The 19831-nt window shown below is 39.3% G+C and overlaps 2 protein-coding genes and 1 pseudogene across 2 annotated transcripts; all 3 read left to right on the forward strand.

Moving 5' to 3' along the window:
• The first annotated feature begins 5367 nt into the window (after nt 1-5367).
• Nucleotides 5368-10358, forward strand: LOC113030963 (uncharacterized; annotated as a pseudogene).
• A 1158-nt stretch (nt 10359-11516) lies between these two features.
• On the forward strand, nt 11517-12442 carry LOC113031269 (claudin-4-like). Its single transcript, XM_026183306.1, has one exon. The coding sequence runs from the start codon at nt 11659-11661 to the stop codon at nt 12283-12285; it is 627 nt and encodes a 208-aa protein (XP_026039091.1). The 5' UTR covers nt 11517-11658; the 3' UTR covers nt 12286-12442.
• A 3610-nt stretch (nt 12443-16052) lies between these two features.
• On the forward strand, nt 16053-17295 carry LOC113030723 (claudin-4-like). The gene has a single exon (XM_026182404.1). It carries the CDS (start codon nt 16614-16616, stop codon nt 17274-17276), a length of 663 nt encoding a protein of 220 aa, XP_026038189.1. The 5' UTR covers nt 16053-16613; the 3' UTR covers nt 17277-17295.
• The last annotated feature ends 2536 nt before the right edge of the window (nt 17296-19831 follow it).

Here is a 19831-nt window from a genome sequence, read left to right on the forward strand (position 1 = left end):
AGTCCTGGAATTTCTTTTACCACACGATTAACGTAATCATCATCGGAACCTGGATTTTTCCTCCAATTCTCCTCCACAACCTGTCTGCGGTTCTCAGGACCAACAACTGAACAAAAATCTACTTGTTTTACTTCCGCATTAGGATGTCCAATAATGAAGATGTTAGAACATTCAGTGTCAGAAACTGACTTAACGTGTGGTAAAAGACCATTGGGCAGTGGCAAACTGTCATTGACCTTTAACAAAGCCCAGTCACTCTTATTACCGAAATTGTTGCAAAAGTCATAGCAATGAACACCTACTACATTTATAAGATCACATTCTGACTCTTGAATTTCATGTGAAAAAGTAACAGCGACATCATTTGTAAGCTGTCTAGTTTTAAAATCATAGTAAGGTTCAATAACATGAAAGTTTGTAAGGATAAAATTTTTAAACAGAAGAAAACCACTTCCAAATTTGTCCCTTGTTCTTACTTGACAAACAGATTTACTGAGCTCCAACAATTTATTGTTATGTATGCCATATTCCCATACATGAGGAGATATGAGCAATTTACAATTTAAAAAACTGCCCAAAATATGTAAAGGGTGTTTAATGTCAGTATTTAAAAAGACTTGAATATTTGTTACAAGTACAAGATTTTTCTCAAAACCATTTGACACAATATAATGAATCTGCAGTATGTAATCGGAACAAATAAATCATTAATTTCCAATTACTAACACTACCAGTGTACACAGTGTACTGTGTTTGTTAATCTCAAAAGAACATTCAATATGATTACTTTTACTGCACAAAAATCAGTGCAACTATTCTCAATAGATAAAAAAAAACAAATATATAAGAAAAGATCAAAGTAATCGTTCATTTCTAATTACATTCACTGAATTTCAAAAGGTTAAAACAATAAGATAAAGAATGCAGAACCTCCATTTTGTAGCCAAACTATTTGTAAGATGGTGTTATAAACACGGATGGTTATTCTAAAACATTTTGCCATTGTTGATGGTTTGTGTACATTTACACATTTATTTCTCCTTCTTTTGTTTTTTCTCAGGAACAAAAGTTACACCTGCCTACGCATACCCGAAACTAATCAACTCCCGAGTACGTTTCAAGAGTTATTTTGGAGATAATTCGGCAATAAAATGTTTCATATACTACACTGTTTCAAACACTACATTTAGAGGCCTTGTTTCTATAATCAGTAATCACTTTTTTGTGACAGTACAAATTGAAATGAATTTGATTGATTGAATAATATTCGTGGTGGTAAATAGCCTTCCGATGTAACCGATCAATTTTCAAATCTGTGTTCTATGATGACAGCTGGGATAGGCTCCAGCGCCCCCCGCGACCCTGAAAAGGATAAGCGGAAGCGAATGGATGGATGGATGGTGTTCTATGATCTACATTTTAGCAGTCTAAAGGAGAGTAACAGTTGGTAACCTGTTACATCCAAACCCCTTGACTCCGCAACCAGCCGCAACACACGCTGTCTGGGTATATGACCCGTGATCTCACGCAGTCTGGGCTGATGTAACTTAAAATTTGGGCTTTCTGCGGCCTAACGTATCGCAAATAAAAGTTTTCTTTCATCAAATAATCAATATCACGTCTACATTTTTTATGTAATTTAAAATAACAAGCGAAATTGTGGCGCTTAGAGGCATTTTTTGTCTGGTTTAAACTAAACATACGTTAAACTAAACATACGTGCACTGTTAACCTTTGCTGTATTTCTCACAGTAAAATACCACAAAATGCCCAGTAACTTACCTGAAAACATTTCTACAGTTAATTACTGTAATTTGCTTTGCATTATGGGTATATTAAGGTTATTTACATTTACTTACTGTATTTTTTAAAATTGCGGTAGTAGTTATACCTACCGTTAACACATTAGCAGTAGTGCTACTGTATTATGTGATTTGAATGGTTCATCATACTGTTTGTGCATTTTTACTCTTTCAGTGGTTGGTTGCAATAGTGCATTACATTTTAACTCTTTCACTGCCAACCATTTCCAGATTTTCCTCCAACCTATGCCATTTGTCAGTATGATACCAGTGAAAGTATTATGGTTTTGACTTTTTAGGGGACTTGCCTGTGTGTAAGGTTCAAGAATTCTGATCATCTAATCTGCTGCATGCAGTTGTATGCACATGCACAGCTGCTGCAAATGTGTGCTTGCCACTGCGTTGCCAAAGGCGAACTTCAGTCAGTGGAGAATATTGTAATAATTTGGCGGAGGCTTCTCAGTCGAGCAGTAACTGAATTGCTCATTTACTGAACGTGCAACATGTACAGAACTCTTCTGGGAACTAGTCAACCCAACTTAGTGAAACACACACTGAATGCATGCTGGCCCCGCCCACCCACCTACCTCTACCAACCACCACTCCATATCCTGACTGACATGACCTGTGATCCAGTGATTGACAGGAGAGGAAAGACAGTCCAACTTTGTTAACTCTTCATTACGATATGCTCGAGAGGACAAAAGATTTTGCACCTCGTTATTGTTGGGCCTCTGTGTGGAAACTGCAAACGGGACGTCATAAGGTAATGCAAAGGACTCTCCTACCTAACATACTCGTTTATTAATTCTTAAGAGCATATATATTTTTTGTGTGTGGGGGGAGGGGGCTTAAAATCGGTGTTAGCTTGGTCGAAATAGCACATTAGCTGAATTATTCTGGAAAAAATAGGTTGTGTGTGTTTTTTTTCTTTTCTTATTTAAATATATATTTAGATATATATTTTCCACGGGGAGGGGCGAGGAACACAGGCGCAACGACAGTCTTTGTCTTTTTCCCGCCGAGTGTGGTGCATTGTTCTCCTGCGCTTCTGTTCTATGACTATTGAGAAGCTGGCCATGCTAACAGTGGGACATTTAGCTTCAGCTAAAGCAGCAGGTAAAAATACACATTTAATGAGAATAAAGAAAGACAACTTTTTTTTGGAAATTTAGAGACTGCTAAAACAATCTTATCCAGTTTTGAGCTTGCTCATGTAGGTTAGCCTGCTTTATTTAATTTTGTGTGAGCTGCAGTACACAACATTAAAAAGTTAATATAACATTAGGTTGGTGGCGTGAGGAACTCCAACCTAAGTTTAATATTTATTTATTTTTTTAAGTGGGAAGGGGAGCATGTTTTTTTCCCTTTAATACAACGTCTTCCAGGGTCTTTTTCATAGGAAAACCATGTAACGTCTGTGTTAGGTTGGTCAAAAGAGCAATTAGTTGAATTATTCTGGAAAAGATGGGTTGTGTGTTTTTTTTCTTTTATTTACTTATGTAAATATATTTTTCAAGGGTTAAATAAATGCAACATTAAATTAACAATTGTCTCTCTGTCTTTTCCCGCCCAGTGTGGTGCATTGCTGTTCTCCTGCCCTTGCTGGCTGCGCTGACAGTGTGATGTAGCCTCAGTGTTTGTGTTTTAAAGGCTTTTTCCACCAAGATGTCTGTTGAGAGAGAGATGACCTTACCCATCACACCAAGGGTAATAGCGCTTGGTAAGTAAATACTTTCAATCCTCTTGTAATATTTTTGTAAAAAATCTATGTAATTATTGTGGTATTTGTACCCACAACAACTTACTTAACAGGGGTTTGTCTGTTTTATATTGTATAAAAATAGAATACACACAGTTTGCTGCTGTTTCTCTTATTTATTATACACAATGACCAACAGGAAAAAACAGCCTAACATTTCAGCACAGGCCAAAATGCCAAAACATTAGGCAGTTTTTTCCTGTAATTGATCATAATTTTCATTACATAATAAATAATAAGAGAAATAGCAGCAAACTGTGTGGATTCTATTTTTGTACAGTGTGAGGCCTGCTATCCACCATTCTTGTGGAAACCTTATTTGTAACGGTGAGCACATTGTCTTATTGGACTCTTGTCTGTTTTTAGGGAATAATTTCATGTCTGCAAGCCGCTGGATGATCAGTTTGGAGGGCAAGGTATTTTATGAGCCTGAGCAGATGCATGACTTTGCCAGCACCCTTGCTGTCTTCTTTGCGTCATACTACGTTTTCAACCTTGAGTATCAGGAGTCAGCGTCCATCACACAGGAGATGATACAGAGGTAAATACTTTACACCATTAAAGCTTACACCATTTAAGAATGAAATATATGTGATAGCTTGACTACAGTTGCAGAAACATATAGGTGATTGCTGTAATGTATGTTTTAATTTTGAAATTAAAGCAGCCTTTTTTCCGTTAAAAGGTTCTTTGTGAGGATCAATCCAGACATGGGAACAAAATGCCCTGCAAAACTTGGTACAAGCTGCAAGACAGATCGTGTCGTAAAGAGGAAGGTTACAAGCATCAGCTCTCGGATCACCACCTTCCTCCAGCGGCTCTCTGAGTTTGAATGGAGGACTTCCAACTAGGTAAGAATACAGAGATGATAATATCTTTTACATAGCTGATAATTATATACATACTATACACTCATCCATACAACAGTATGAATGATCTCAGACAGATGTGAACAAGTGAATAACCTGAGCAAACATGAATATTGATGATGTGTCTTTGACAGGTGGTGATAAAGACTACGCTGAACCCGACCATCCTGGTAACGGAAATCTAAATCCCATGTCACATTCTATTTCCTGGGACCCACTGATAATTATTACATTTTGTAAATGATTTTTGTTTTACAATTGTAATAGTTTATTTAATGTTCATGCTGGTGGGTTTGACCTGTTTTTAGTGGAATGAAAAACTGTTTTCCTTAAAAAAATCAGACACAGAAAGGTGAAGGACTGTGTAGTTTTCATGTACGCTTCTATTTATTTTGGTTATTGACATTGTTTTTATTCAGTTGAAAAATGTTTTTCTTGTTAAAAAAAATATCAACAATAAATGTTGGTTTAATTCACTATTCTGAGACTACTTTATTGAATTATATTGTTTTTGTAAATGTTCTTATATTGAATATGAATGTTAACATTATTTTTATTTGCTGTAAAACACAATTACAGTCTAAACAAATTATACTGTACACAATTACAGTGTTATACCATAAACCACATTTGCAGTACAGTGATACTATAAAACTTAATCACGGTAAGTCTTTCTAACTGTAAACCACGTTTACAGTAAAGCTGTTATACTGTAATATATGTTTACAGTAAAGTGGTTGAACTGTAAAACATCACAACAGTAAAGATACTGTAGATCAGTAATTACAGTAACTTACTGGCAACACTATTGCCAGTAAGTTGCTGTAAAAATACAATAAAATGTCTAACAGTGTGTTAATCATTTAATCGTAGTTCAGTTTCATTTCAGTTTCATTTAATCCATAAATTAGTTAGTTAACTAAAGTTGGACCTATAGCCGCCACAACCTCTGGGTACTTATCTCACAGCTTAAAAATGCGCAGGTGTTCCTATCATCTTAGCATAACGTCATTGTTCTTCACCTTAAGGTAAGTCCCATCTGTCTTTAACTTTACCGGAAGCTTCAGCTTCTATGAAACTTCTATTAACTTCACGAAGGACGAAGGACGAAGGAGAAAGGACAGTGGAGCGCTTTAGTTGCAAACAGAGAGTAACGTCAAGGTAAGTCGGACCTATAGTTAACTCATTTATGGATTAAATGAAACTGAAATGAAACTGAACTACAATTAAAGGATTAACACGTATGTTTAGTTTAACGTATGTTTAGTTTAAACCAGACAAAAAATGCCTCTAAGCGCCACAATTTCGCTTGTTATTTTAAATTACATAAAAAATGTAGACGTGATATTGATTATTTGATGAAAGAAAACTTTTATTTGCGATACGTTAGGCCGCAGAAAGCCCAAATTTTAAGTTACATCAGCCCAGACTGCGTGAGATCACGGGTCATACCCAGACAGCGTGTGTTGCGGCTGGTTGCGGAGTCAAGGGGTTTGGATGTAACAGGTTACCAACTGTTACTCTCCTTTAGACTGCTAAAATGTAGATCATAGAACACCATCCAGCCATCCATTCGCTTCCGCTTATCCTTTTCAGGGTCGCGGGGGGCGCTGGAGCCTATCCCAGCTGTCATCATAGAACACAGATTTGAAAATTGATCGGTTACATCCGAAGGCTATTTACCACCACGAATATTATTCAATCAATCAAATTCATTTCAATTTGTACTGTCACAAAAAAGTGATTACTGATTATAGAAACAAGGCCACTAAATGTAGTGTTTGAAACAGTGTAGTACATGAAACATTTTATTGCCGAATTATCTCCAAAATAACTCTTGAAACGTACTCGGGAGTTGATTAGTTTCGGGTATGCGTAGGCAGGTGTAACTTTTGTTCCTGAGAAAAAACAAAAGAAGGAGAAATAAATGTGTAAATGTACACAAACCATCAACAATGGCAAAATGTTTTAGAATAACCATCCGTGTTTATAACACCATCTTGGCTTACAAATAGTTTGGCTACAAAATGGAGGTTCTGCATTCTTTAACTTATTGTTTTAACCTTTTGAAATTCAGTGAATGTAATTAGAAATGAACGATTACTTTGATCTTTTCTTATATATTTGTTTTTTTATCTACTGAGAATAGTTGCACTGATTTTTGTGCAGTAAAAGTAATCATATTGAATGTTCTTTTGAGATTAACAAACACAGTACACTGTGTACACTGGTAGTGTTAGTAACTGGAAATTAATGATTCATTTGTTCACCTTTCTCCTTCAGGTGAAATCAGAATCAGAATCAGAATACTTTATTGATCCCTGGGGGAAATTATTATGGCATTCATAACTGGCATCCCAGCCACTGGACTTGAGGTATTGATTTCCTCCTGTAATAAAATAGTAGCATATTAATAATTAATAAGTCATTTATATACATTTACCACATTATGCTAGTTTCTGAACTAGTTGTGCATTAATTTTACAGACCGGAAAGGAGCCACCGCGACAAGGTGTGGGGGGTTCGGTGCCATCGGTAGTCCTTGAAATGCATGAAGGTGAAGAGAGTCTACATATTCCTAATGGCCGTGGAGAGCCCTCAAATCATGGTAGGAAGAGTGAAATATTAAGCAGTTTATTTTCCACTTAATTTTACTTTTCTGGGAAAAACAAGCTTTGTAGAAAACACAGTTATTCTGAGACCTGCATTAGATATAGATGAACCAAAATCATGGGGTTTTTTTTATGATTTTTGTGCAGTAAAAGTAATCATATTGAATGTTCTTTTGAGATTAACAAACACAGTACACTGTGTACACTGGTAGTGTTAGTAATTGGAAATTAATGATTCATTTGCTCACCTTTCTCCTTCAGGTAAAATGGCATTCATAACTGGCATCCCAGCCACTGGACTTGAGGTATTGATTTCCTCCTGTAATAAAATAGTAGGATATTAATAATTAATAAGTCATTTATATACATTTACCACATTATGCTAGTTTCTGAACTAGTTGTGCATTAATTTTACAGACCGGAAAGGAGCCACCGCGACAAGGTGTGGGGGGTTCGGTGCCATCGGTAGTCCTTGAAATGCATGAAGGTGAAGAGAGTCTACATATTCCTAATGGCCGTGGAGAGCCCTCAAATCATGGTAGGAAGAGTGAAATATTAAGCAGTTTATTTTCCACTTAATTTTACTTTTCTGGGAAAAACAAGCTTTGTAGAAAACACAGTTATTCTGAGACCTGCATTAGATATAGATGAACCAAAATCATGGTTTTTTTTATGATTTTTGTGCAGTAAAAGTAATCATATTGAATGTTCTTTTGAGATTAACAAACACAGTACACTGGGTACACTGGTAGTGTTAGTAATTGGAAATTAATGATTTATTTGTTCACCTGGTTCCGCAGCTGTCTCGTGTGGTCCTGCAGTTACTACACCACCGTTTGGTCCAGCTTGGCCTGTACCACCTAATTGCTGTGGAGAGTTCTCAAATCCTAACTCTACTAAAGAGTCCTGGATCACATACTCCCGCTATGACTTGTTTTTGCGTCTAGGGCAGCTCTGCAATCAAAGCAAGATAATGGTTAACAGACATTGCATCTTAACTCCAGAGTACTGTCTCACAGGCAAGTCACAGAAACGATTTATTTGTTATGATTACATACTGCAGCTTCATTACACTGTGTCAAATTGTTTTGAGAAATATGGCATACATAACAATAAATTGTTGGAGCTCAGTAAATCTGTTTGTCAAGTCAGAACAAGGGACAAATTTGGAAGTGGTTTTCTTCTGTTTAAAAATTTTATCCTTACAAACTTTCATGTTATTGAGCCTTACTATAATTTTAAAACTAGACAGCTTACAAATGATGTCGCTGTTACTTTTTCACATGAAATTCAAGAGTCTGAGTGTGATCTTATAAATGTAGTAGGTGTTCATTGCTATGACTTTTGCAGCAATTTCGGTAATAAGAGTGACTGGGTTTTGTTAGAGATCAATGACAATATGCCATTGCCCAATATATATAATATATGGCCATATGAAATACATACCAATACATTCTTGCTTCTCAGTAAATCTGTTTGTCTAGTGATAATAGGTGGGAAACCACGTGGAAGTGGTTTTCTCCTGTATGATAATTTTGTCCTTACAAACGCTCATGTTATTAAATCTGCTTATAATTTTAAGACTGATCAGCTTACTAATAACATCACTGTTACTTTTTCATATGAAATTCAAGAATCTATGTGTGATTGTGTAGCTGTAGAAGACGTTGTTTGCTATGATTTTGATAATAAGAGTGACTGGGCTTTGTTAAAGGTCAATGACAGTTTGCCACTGCCCAATGGTCTTTTACCACACGTTAAGTCAGTTTCTGACACTGAATGTTCTAACATCTTCATTATTGGACATCCTAATGCGGAAGTAAAACAAGTAGATTTTTGTTCAGTTGTTGGTCCTGAGAACCGCAGACAGGTTGTGGAGGAGAATTGGAGGAAAAATCCAGGTTCCAATGATGATTACGTTAATCGTGTGGTAAAAGAAATTCCAGGACTCAATGGCAGACTGACATACAACTCTAATTTTTATCAGGGCTCTTCTGGTTCTCCTGTGTTTAATAAGAAAGGTAGTCTTGTTGCAATGCATTCAGGAGGATACTTTTACTGTGATGCTAAGGGTCAGCCTCAGAGCCTCATGGATTTCGGTTATTTTTTGTCTAGCATCATAAAGCAAATTCAATTGCATATGGTTTAGAAGAAAAGCTTTTACATGTTGATTTCCTAACTCATGTATATTGTAAATCAAAAATAAATTGAGTGTTGAAACCAAACTGCTTTCTGAGCTTTATTGAACAAAGCCTTTCTTAAGGGATCACCAATTTATAGCCACACTGAGACAGAAATTTATGTGTGCACAATTCTATTTACTTTGCAGTTGTAGCAAATTTTCTCACAGTCATTGAGATACCTTTTTGACAACCAAGGCTCAAAGGTGAATCATGACCTTGTATCCAGCTTATTGACAGTTTTGGGCCTTTTCTGTACTCCTTGTACAAGAAATCTGCTGTCAGAAACCAATAAGTACATAATGGTTTTACAGTTCAAGCAAACAATGAAGAAACTCATGGAACTCAGTAACTATGTCAAGTGAGATTAAACGGGAAACCACAAGGACCTGGATGTACTGACTGGGCTTTGTTAAAGCTCAGTGCTGATCAGACATTGCCTGATGGTCTCTTAACACACAGTGGATTCGTTTGCCACAGTGGTGGAATTTGCATTATCGAATATCCGGATGACAGTCTGTTTGACTGTTTCACAGGCAACCATGGTCAAGTTGTGGAGAGGTGCAGGAGAGGTAATCAAGACTGTGTTCATCTTATTACTAACTGTTTAACAACGCAAACACTTTCTAACTTATAAGTCTTGTTTACATTGTGGCAACTCCAGCTTTCCTGTCTTTAAAGAGTATGGCAATGCTGTTGCAATGCATACAGGAGGCTATTTATACAATGAAACAAGGGGTCGAAACCAAAGTGTTATAGAGTTTGGGCATCCTTTTTCTGATATAATTGAACGCATCATTATTCAGAGGTTTGAGAGGGAAAAGTTTGGTCTCTTGAAGGAATACTCGCCTGCAAATGCACTCAACAGAAAGACTTTTTGGTTGGTGTGAAAAAGCTCACTGAGAGCAGAAATCTCATAAGGTTTAAAAATGTAGTGAACAGTTCAGTGGCTGTAGATGACGAGAGTTTGAAGGCTTTCTTTGAATTCTTCTCTCGGAGAGAGCAGCCAGAGCCCATGGATATTAACTGAGTGCACAGAAGGTTAACTGCAGACAGAAGATAAAGTGAGAACAGTTCGAGCAGTAAAAGCAGTCGTTATTTTTAATAAGTCAGGACACTTGTTCAAAAAAACTAATACTTTTTTTTTTTCAATTTACTCTTTCACATAAGGTTTTGTTAAACAACTGATGCATCATGTACTATAAATAATATTAATAATAATAATGCATGTATGATGGTTCTGTGCTTTTGAAATGCAAGTAATAACGACTTTCCAATGTTGTGTCCGGTTAAATTTGAAGAAACTAAGAGAATGTGCTCCGATGTTAAAGAGCTCAAATAATATGGATGTGATAAATATCATGTTGAGGTTTCTCATTTTGATGTGACATTTACACAGTACAGTCTCAAATAAGTCTGGTTTACATTTATACCCTTTGTACTGTTTTATATCTGTATTTTTTTTTCTCTGTTTTGTGCATGCTTTATTTCAAGTTTAGAAATTTTGAATCAACTATGGCTGAATATATATGGAGTGTTGATCAAAGGCTTCAAAATATCATACCTTATCAATATTTTCAATATGACCAGTTTATATCAAATAAATATGGTTTGCTGTTTAGTTGCTTTTTATGTTGTTGTTTTTTAATCATATGAGAGCCTGAATCAGGGTCACTTTCAGATTTATTTTCAGTAAATATCTGCGCTACACACAATGAACAGAATACTGACCAGATCTAAAGATGCAGGTTTATTTTGCTGTACAGGGTTTGATTTATTTATTTATTTTTTAACTATTTGTAGGGTTTCCCTGAATTCTTGGTCGTTCACTGATACTCAGGTTAAAAAAAGTGCAAGACAATTTATCACTCCTATATATTCAAACTTCTGCAAGTCATTAATCCAAGACTATCAGGTCACTCTGAAAGTTATGTGTTCTGGCTGGGAACTATATGTTAGCAAGTGCTGCGAATAAATCTCACACATTGCAGCGATGCTGATAATTTAAACTGAAACAACTTATGTAGGGACTCAAATTGTATTTAATCCCAAAATTCTGAATAAATAGAGTTATTTCACAATGACTGCTTTCACAGCTGGACTATTTCAGTAGTTATCACTCAGTCTCTGTTTTCACACTTAATTTTTTACACCCTATAAAACAGTATGTTTTTATTTGAATTGTTTATTCAAAATGCATTCATTTTGTCAAGTCTTTGTTTCTGTACTCAGCTCTACATTTCATGGGTGGTTTAGTGATATTTCTTCACAAACCTGTTTTAGCTCATGCTAGAAAACTCCTCCTCTGTCATGGAGAGGAGGAGAATGTGCAACAAAAACAACTACCTGCTGAAATCGTCTTTGACAGACAAATTACTGCAACTCTCAGGAGCACCCTCCTTTCCTCCTTGAAGAGATCGACACAGCTTCCTCATGTCGGCCTGTTGTAGACATGTTCTGGGTTTGCTCTTATCCATCATTGGCTTTTTAGGGACGATCTTCATCTGCGCACTGCCGTTGTGGAAAGTCTCAGCCTTCGTTGGTTCAAGCATCACCACTTCTCAGATCCACTTTGTGGGTCTGTGGGTGACGTGTGTGATGAGGAGTACAGGCAAGATGCAGTGCAAATCCTACAATTCTATACAGGACTTACCTAAAGACCTGCAGGGTGCCAGAGTGCTCATCGTTTTTGCTATCATCATCCAGTTCTGTGGGATTCTGCTTAGCGTGGTTGGGAGCAAATGCATCAACTTTGTGCCAAACAAATGGCAAAAGACCAAAGTGGTTATAGCTTCCGGAGTCTTGTTTTTTATTGCCGGTATCTTGGTGGCCCTACCAGTCAGCTCATGTTGGATCAACCTCACCAATAGTATGAATTCCAACAGCCTTTTCCTGGACAACTTTGAAACAGTGGAGCCAGGAGCCGTGCTCTACATCGGCTGGGCCACTGCAGGACTGCTGTGTCTGGGAGGAGGCCTTCTCTGCTGCTCCTTTTCCTCCAGGAATGAGACTGAATATGAGGTTGGATACTCCAGGGCTGAGTCTGTGGAAGCAAGATAAAGGTTTCACTTTCTCTTTGCCATTGAATTAGTCTGTTATTAAGTTAAGTAAAAAATTATGACTGCTTAACTGACTGTAAATTTTTTGGCTTCAAAACAAACTGTAGGAACAAACACCCAGGATTTTGAATGTGTGAAGGCATACTAGTAATGCACAAAACAAGTAATTGATTTAAATTTGTTGTTTGAACTTACTTTTCCTTTTATTTGATATTGATCAATGTTTTTTTTTCTGTGTACAATTATATGCCAATATAATTTAAGACTGGCATTTATGAGTATATAACATCATTATGTTAGCAAGAATAATTACAATAATGTCAAACGATAAAGAAATTCTAACACTAAATCTGGTTTTGGGAGTGTTTGTGAAAGAATCTTTACAGGTTTTGTGGTAGATCCTTGCTGCCAAACAGGCTAAAAATGTATTTTTTTTTTATTTCGTTTGGTAGATTTTTGCATTAAAGAATGAGAGTGTAAGGAAAAACCCCATATTCCTAACAAATATTTACACAACATTTGTTAAAGAACGTCACATACTAAGTTAAAGTTATTATCAGCTCACAGACTTGTCTCAATTTTTTCAAGACACCAGTTGTGTTAAGCAAACAAAACAAAGGTGAGTTATTTTGATCAAAGTTATGTCAAAATGCATTTTCATGGATCAACCTTATCATTAAAAATGAACGCAACGCTTATATTTGATGAAACAAGACAGCGCAAGTAAATATGAGTACATTTATAATATGTGACAGTTTATATTTCAGCTTTACAAAAGAATCCGATTAAAACAGATTGGCAGATTGTTACATGTTAGCCTATTTACATAAATATCGCTCAGATAATATATAACAATGGGGTTTTTTAACTATTTTAACTCGCAACATTTTCAGCTAATTTAGTAGCTTTGTGACTTAGTACAGAGTTGGGTAGTTACTTTTAGTCATCACTGTCATTTTTATATATATATAAATTCACTATTTAACAGAGTCCCTCCTGTTTACATTTTTTTTTTTTTTTTTTTTTTTTTTTTTTTTTTGGCCTGTCCCGTTTGGCTCTTTTGCCATCAGAATTGTTGTCTAAAGGCAAAGAAAGATGCCCAACGGATTTACTTTACCAAACTGACCATCCCAGCCTTGCCGTAATGGTCCATTTGATTCACCTTTTATTGTTTATTTTATTTTCACTTACTGAATACGGGACAGACTTGACTGGGGGAAAGAAGGGGAGAAAGAAAGAGGGAAAGAGAAACAGCTGAGAAGAGGGACGGGGGAGAAGGGCAAAAGACAAAAACCAACAGAACGGGCAGAGAAAAAAAATGCATATATCAATCACCTGGATCACCTGCTGAGAAAGAAAAAAGAAAGCAAGCAGAAGAGAACAAGAGTAATAGAATAAACAACATCACAATGATATATGGGAATATGACAGTAAATACTAAATGTTAAACATTATTGTGCAGCACATAAGATCAACAGAACACAGTGTGCTTTGAGGTAGGAGCCAAAAAGGGTGTAGTTTGTGGGTGTGATCACCCGTGTGTACACCTGTGAGCATGGACGCGCTTGTTTTTTGTTTTTTAAAAGGTTCCTTCATGTAATAATCTGCTAGAGGGTGTGGGGGGGCCACAGCCCCGTCCTCCAGGGCGTGAAGCAGGTGTGGAGGAGATCAAAACTCCAGACATCCAGAGGCCCCCAGAACACAAGAGACCAAGGAAGACCAACAGAGGGGCAGCTGCGCCACTGTCCCAGAAAGAGCTGAGGAGAGTCCCAGATGAGGGCTCACTCAGCAGCCGCGGAGCAGAAGCCAGGGGGAGTTGCAGTGACGCGCCCGTGAGCTCCGCCGGCAGCCAGCTGCGCCAGAGTGACCGAGCCCCAGGCCGAGAGGCCGGGGGCACCCCACCTCCGAAGTGGCCCGAGCGAGCCCCAGGCTCCAGGCCCCGATAAGCGGCCGCCAAGGAGTGAGCCGGTGTGTACCTGGACGCCCATCCCCGGACACAAAGAACCACCAACGCACCGATGTCTGAGGGGGTCCGCCACTGGCAGGGGAAGTGGTGGTAGGGGGAGATAGGCCTCCAAACCTTGGAGGGCCTGAGATGTCCCCAGAGAGGTGGCGCCTGACACCCAACCTGACATATAGACACAGACATACAGGCACACACAGACACAAACATCCATTCCCACCCTCATGCTCTCATATGCACTTACTCCACACTCAACCAACGTGGAGACAGACATAAAGAGACGCTGTACACACGATCACACTCCCCAAGCGTACTCTACAAACCGGGTCTAGGTGCCCCCGCCCCTGGAGGGGGGAACTGCACCCAGATCCAGGTGGTGTTTCCCTTTTCCCTGCGGTGGGGGGAGGCAGACCGCCCCGACTCCGCAGCAGCAGGAAGGCTCCACACTCCAGACCGCAGTCGGACGGCCAACTCCTCCTAGTCCTAGCCCCCCCCCGCTCCAGCAGGTCGCAGAGAACGGGGGTGAGAGAAGACTCCAAACCTCCCTCCACCCGCTCATTGTAGTGTTGATGCATGTGTGTTCTAAGGTGCATTTAAAACCCAGGAGGGCATGGAGCTACCTGCCAGAGAGCAGCAGGTAAGCGCATGGTCCCTCCTGCTAGCCCTCAATGTCTACGTGTATTTAAAATTGAGAGGTGGGCAACGATGCCAGGGGTGGGGTGTACACCCTGATGGTACTTTGGACTCCGTGTATCATGCCCACCCCCAAGATCCTATATGTATGTGTAATGAGAGTGTGAGTAATGTGAATGTCTAAGTTGTGGGATAAAATTGAGGCAGAGGCAGCCAGAAGGGGACAGAGGGGGGGGGGGGGGGGGGTAGCCTCCTCTGCACCCTGGTGACATACCCCTACTCCAAGGCCCTGCATGTGTGGGTGGTTGTGGTGGAGCGGGAAGAGGGAGGCAGCTGGAGATGGGGAGGGAAGGAAGGGAGGGGCAAGTGACCCCTCCCTGGGGCCAGCTCCCCCGCTGACCCCAGTAGGCACCCCCATACTCCGCGACCCGCCAGGGAAAGGGGGCCCAGGCCCATCCAGACCGGGGCCCAGTGCAGCAGCGCCGCCCGGCCCCACAGAGCCCGGGACAGTCCACCCAACCCCACCACAGAGAAAACTGCACCCACCCCACCATCCACTCATCTTCCAGACTACATAAGACAATAAACACCCAGGCTGAGATCTTCCTCCACCTCTCCTGTATCTCCCCCTCCTGCAGAGGGAGCTCCTGAGGAGAGGAAAGCTCCTGCAAGATGTGACAATCTCCCCCACCAGTTGAAGAGCCCCCCAGGTGGCTCGATGCACCGGCGGCACCCTGCTCCAGGGCTGGGCCCCCATGCACTTTGGGGGCCCAGCCCCCAAAGTGCATGGGGGGGCTGACATTGTTTGAAAAATGTCAGAAAAACCATTTCTGACATTGTTTTTGAATGTCAGAAATGTATATTTGTGAATGTGGAGATGTTATATTGGTGTCACTGGTAAAAATAAATAATTGAAATGGGTATATATTTGTTTTTTGTTAAGTTGCCTAATAATTATGCACAGTAATAGTCACCTGCACACACAGATATCCCCCTAAAATAGCTAAAACTAAAAACAAACTAAAAACTACTTCCACAAACATTCAGCTTTGATATTAATGAGTTTTTTGGGTTCATTGAGAACATGGTTGTTGTTCAATAATAACATTATTCCTCAAAAATACAACTTGCCTAATAATTCTGCACTCCCTGTATATAACAATGGGGTTTTTAAACAATTTTAACTCGCAACATTTTCAGCTAATTTAGTAGCTTTGTGACTTAGTACAGAGTTGGGTAGTTACTTGGGTAGTTACTTTTAGTCATCACTGTCATTTTTATATATATAAATTCACTATTTAACAGAGTCCCTCCTGTTTACATTTAAGGTAAGCTAAGCTAATGTAGCCTACCTTGGTGACCCCTACTGGATGTGTGCCTTGTATGCCTCCACCAGTATTTGAACCCCGATTGTTCATAATTACCATTTTGCATGTCTGCATTTTTCTGATTTTGTGATATCGACCTTTGTATTCACGTGTGAAACTCAACTGTCCGTATCACAGGTGCTTTGAAACAAGCTGGTTGGGTGAGATTTCTTTACAAACCTGTTTCTTCTCATGCTAGAAAACTCCTCCTCTGTCACTTCCTTTAGCACTCTCTAATCAGTAGGAAAGAAAACCAGAGTCGACTTCTCCTCTGTGTGGACAATAAAAACTAATACCTGCTGAAATTTTCTCTTACAAAACTCTCTTACTACTTTTTCTCTTTGAAGAGATCAACAGAGCTTCATCATGGCAGTTAGCTGCAGACAGATTCTGGGTTTGGTCTCAGCCATCATTGGTGTTCTAGGGACAATAGTTATCTGTTTCCTCCCATTGTGGAAAGTCTCAGACTTCATTAGTGCTGACATTGCCACTACTTATGTGATCTTTGAGGGTTTGTGGGTGAACTGCATTCTGCTGACTAAACATGAGATGGAGTGCAAAGAGTATGATTCTACGCTCACCTTACCTCAAGACCTGCAGGATGCCAGAGTGCTCATCGTTTTTGCTATCATCATCCAGTTCTTTGGGATTGTGCTTGGTGTAGTTGGGGCCAAGTGCACCAACTTTATACCAGACGCAAGGCGAAAGACCAAAGCGGATATAGCTTCTGGAGTGTTGTTTCTCATTGCAGCTAGCTTGGTGGCCCTGCCTGTCCACTGGACCACACGCACCATTGTTAATGATATGTTCAACCCTGACCTGGCCAGCGATCAAAGGAGGGATCTGGGAGCTTCACTCTTCATCGGCTTGGTGTCCGCAGGACTGCTATACCTGGGAGGAGCCCTTCTCTGCTGCTCCTATTTCTGCAGGATTGAGACAGAATGTGACGTTAAATCTGCACATACTAACACTAAACAACAACGTTCATCTAGACAGCGTTCTACTAGAAACAAGAAAAAGGTTTCATGATGGTTTCACTCTCTGTTTGACTGAGTCCACTGTTAACATCAGGTAATAAAGTCTGAAATATGAGTAAAAATTTGTAGGAATCTTTGCATTTTGTCTGTATTCAAAACATATGGTAGGAATATGTGCAGCATTCTGAATGCTTGTGAGCACAGAGTCAAAAAAAATTGGTTTTTTTAGTTTCTTTTTTTTAAATGTTTACAGGGTAAATAACAGAGCCAGTACAAACACCATACCCTCTGACATGCATGGGTTTTTACAGGATATGGGAACTGAGTTGAGCAAGTTTATGTTCTAATAGATTTTACTGAATTCCTTCCGTCTTATATCCCCTTACTTATTCCTCAGTGATAGATTTTCAGGGCGTAAGTTATAGTTGGACAGTGGGGTTTTTTTTTTCAGCATTAGCAGTGTTACATGCTCCAGCTTGCTACTTTAGCAGCTAATGCTAACTGGAGCAGAAGGACTAATGCTATGTTCTTCCAGCTTTTTACCCAAATTAGCAGATAATTCTACCCATACTACTAACTATTATACTTTGTGTCACGCTGGAATTTTTGGGACACAGATTCTACATTCAGAGCCAAATCCACAACAAATATATTTTGCAGCACAGATTTTTCTGTTCCTGTTGTCAAGCATACAATGCATGTTGAACTGCTGTTCACTGCCAGAGAGAAGCCACTCCTCTTCCTGGAATGAAGGGAAACTTGCATTTTTTTCAGACAGCTCTGAACAAGGTAGAACAAAGAAAAAGTGATGAGTGCTATTCGTTGCAGATCTAAACACAGGAAACACAGGCTTAAGCTGATCAAAGCTCAGATTTGATCTACTGTAAGGAAATGAAAATGTCTGAATGAGGGTTCAGCTGGACCAGAAGAAGTTGTGCTTTTTAATCTGTCTGGATTTACTCAAGTATCCAACAAGTCTTATCTGTGGGCACAACTACTGAATAAGCTGTATCAAGAACTACTGGGAAGAGGAGGAGATTAAGAAGAGTTTCCAGCTGTTATCAGTGCAGAAAGGGTTTCATACCAAAGCTAGTTCTGCAAACACCTAATTAGCAGAAGAAGACTAGCACTCTAAACTGCTCCTCATCCACAACACTATATTGGACTTAAAGATGTGGCCTGTGGTGTGTGCACTGGGAGAGCCCTGAAAGTCTCCAATTCCTGTCTGCGGTGTGTGGCCTCTTACTGTGAGAGCCACCTCCAGGTTCGGTATGAAATTAGGACTTTTCAGAACCAGCGATCAGCAGTATATCAGTTAACCTCTGTGGTATGGAGGAACACAGAGGCCACGACACAGTGTCAGCTGTAGCAGAAAGGACTGAGAGGCAGAGAGAGCTCAGGCCAACATGACTCAACATCCAACAGTGAAACCAGGACACACAGCAAGATATAGAAATGCTTCAGCAGCACGGGAAGGCCATCAGTGTCTATATTGATAAAGCAGTGAGGGAAGCCTAGACAATCTTCAGCCGGCTGGTCCAACTCGTGTAGAAGAAAAACTTCAGAAGAAGCCACAGCAGGATATTACTGAGTTTAACTTACAATTTTATCGTAAACATTTTTTAGTTGAATAAATAAAATACTCCAGGAATACACTTTGTTAGTCAAACCCAGAGTATAATTAACTTTGGTTATCCTTTTCCAAATACCACTGAAGGCAACATTATCCAGATAGTGAAGAGTTCAGAGTTTGTTGCTGAAGAAATACCTTGTTTGCAATTGCATTTGACAGCAAGACATTTTGGTCAGTGTGTGAAGAAACTTGTTGAGAGGAGAAATCTCAACATTTAATATTGCACTCAACAATTCAGTGGCCATAAGTGATCTTTGTTGACCGTGTTGCCTGATGGTGTTTTTCACTAGAAAGTCCACAATAACTAAAATTTCTAATAGTTTCTGCAGCTGAAAGTAGCAGTTTAAACAATTTAAATCTTAATTTAATTCAATGTGTGAACGTGTGTGTGAATGGGTGGATGACTGAATGTAGTGTAAAGCGCTTTTGGGTCCATCGGCACTAAGTAAAAGCGCTATATAAATACAGGCCATTCATTTTTGTCTGTTGTTAATGCTATGGAAGAATGGTTGTCCAAGTAAGGCCAATTGGTCGATATATATCGGGTGTTTTGGACTTGGAGAGGGGATTTAACCGCATCTCTTGGGGTTGTTTTGTAGTTAGAGAGAAGGAAGAGAGGATAAAGACATGCTGTGGAAGAGAGACAGAGATTAATAACAGATATGATTCGATGCAGAGAGGTCTGTTAATAGATAGTGAGTGAGAAAGGTGACTGGAAAGGAAAAACTCAATGCATCATGGGAATCCCCGGCAGCCTACGTCTATTGCAGCATAACTAAGGGAGGATTCAGGGTCACCTGGTCCAGCCCTAACTATATGCTTTAGCAAAGAGGAAAGTTTTAAGCCTAATCTTAAAAGTAGAGATAGTGTCTGTCTCCCGAATCCAAACTGGAAGCTGGTTCGATAGAAGAGGGGCCTGAAAACTGAAGGCTCTCCCTCCCATTCTACTTTTAAATACTCTAGGAACAACAAGT

This window comes from Astatotilapia calliptera, chromosome 10, assembly GCF_900246225.1.
Source record: "Astatotilapia calliptera chromosome 10, fAstCal1.2, whole genome shotgun sequence".
NCBI classification, from domain to species: domain Eukaryota; kingdom Metazoa; phylum Chordata; class Actinopteri; order Cichliformes; family Cichlidae; genus Astatotilapia; species Astatotilapia calliptera.

Bases quoted from the DNA above. Each gene is read 5' to 3' on its own strand.
- LOC113031269 (XM_026183306.1), top strand. From the start codon at position 11,659: ATGTCGGCCTGTTGTAGACATGTTCTGGGTTTGCTCTTATCCATCATT.
- LOC113030723 (XM_026182404.1), top strand. From the start codon at position 16,614: ATGGCAGTTAGCTGCAGACAGATTCTGGGTTTGGTCTCAGCCATCATT.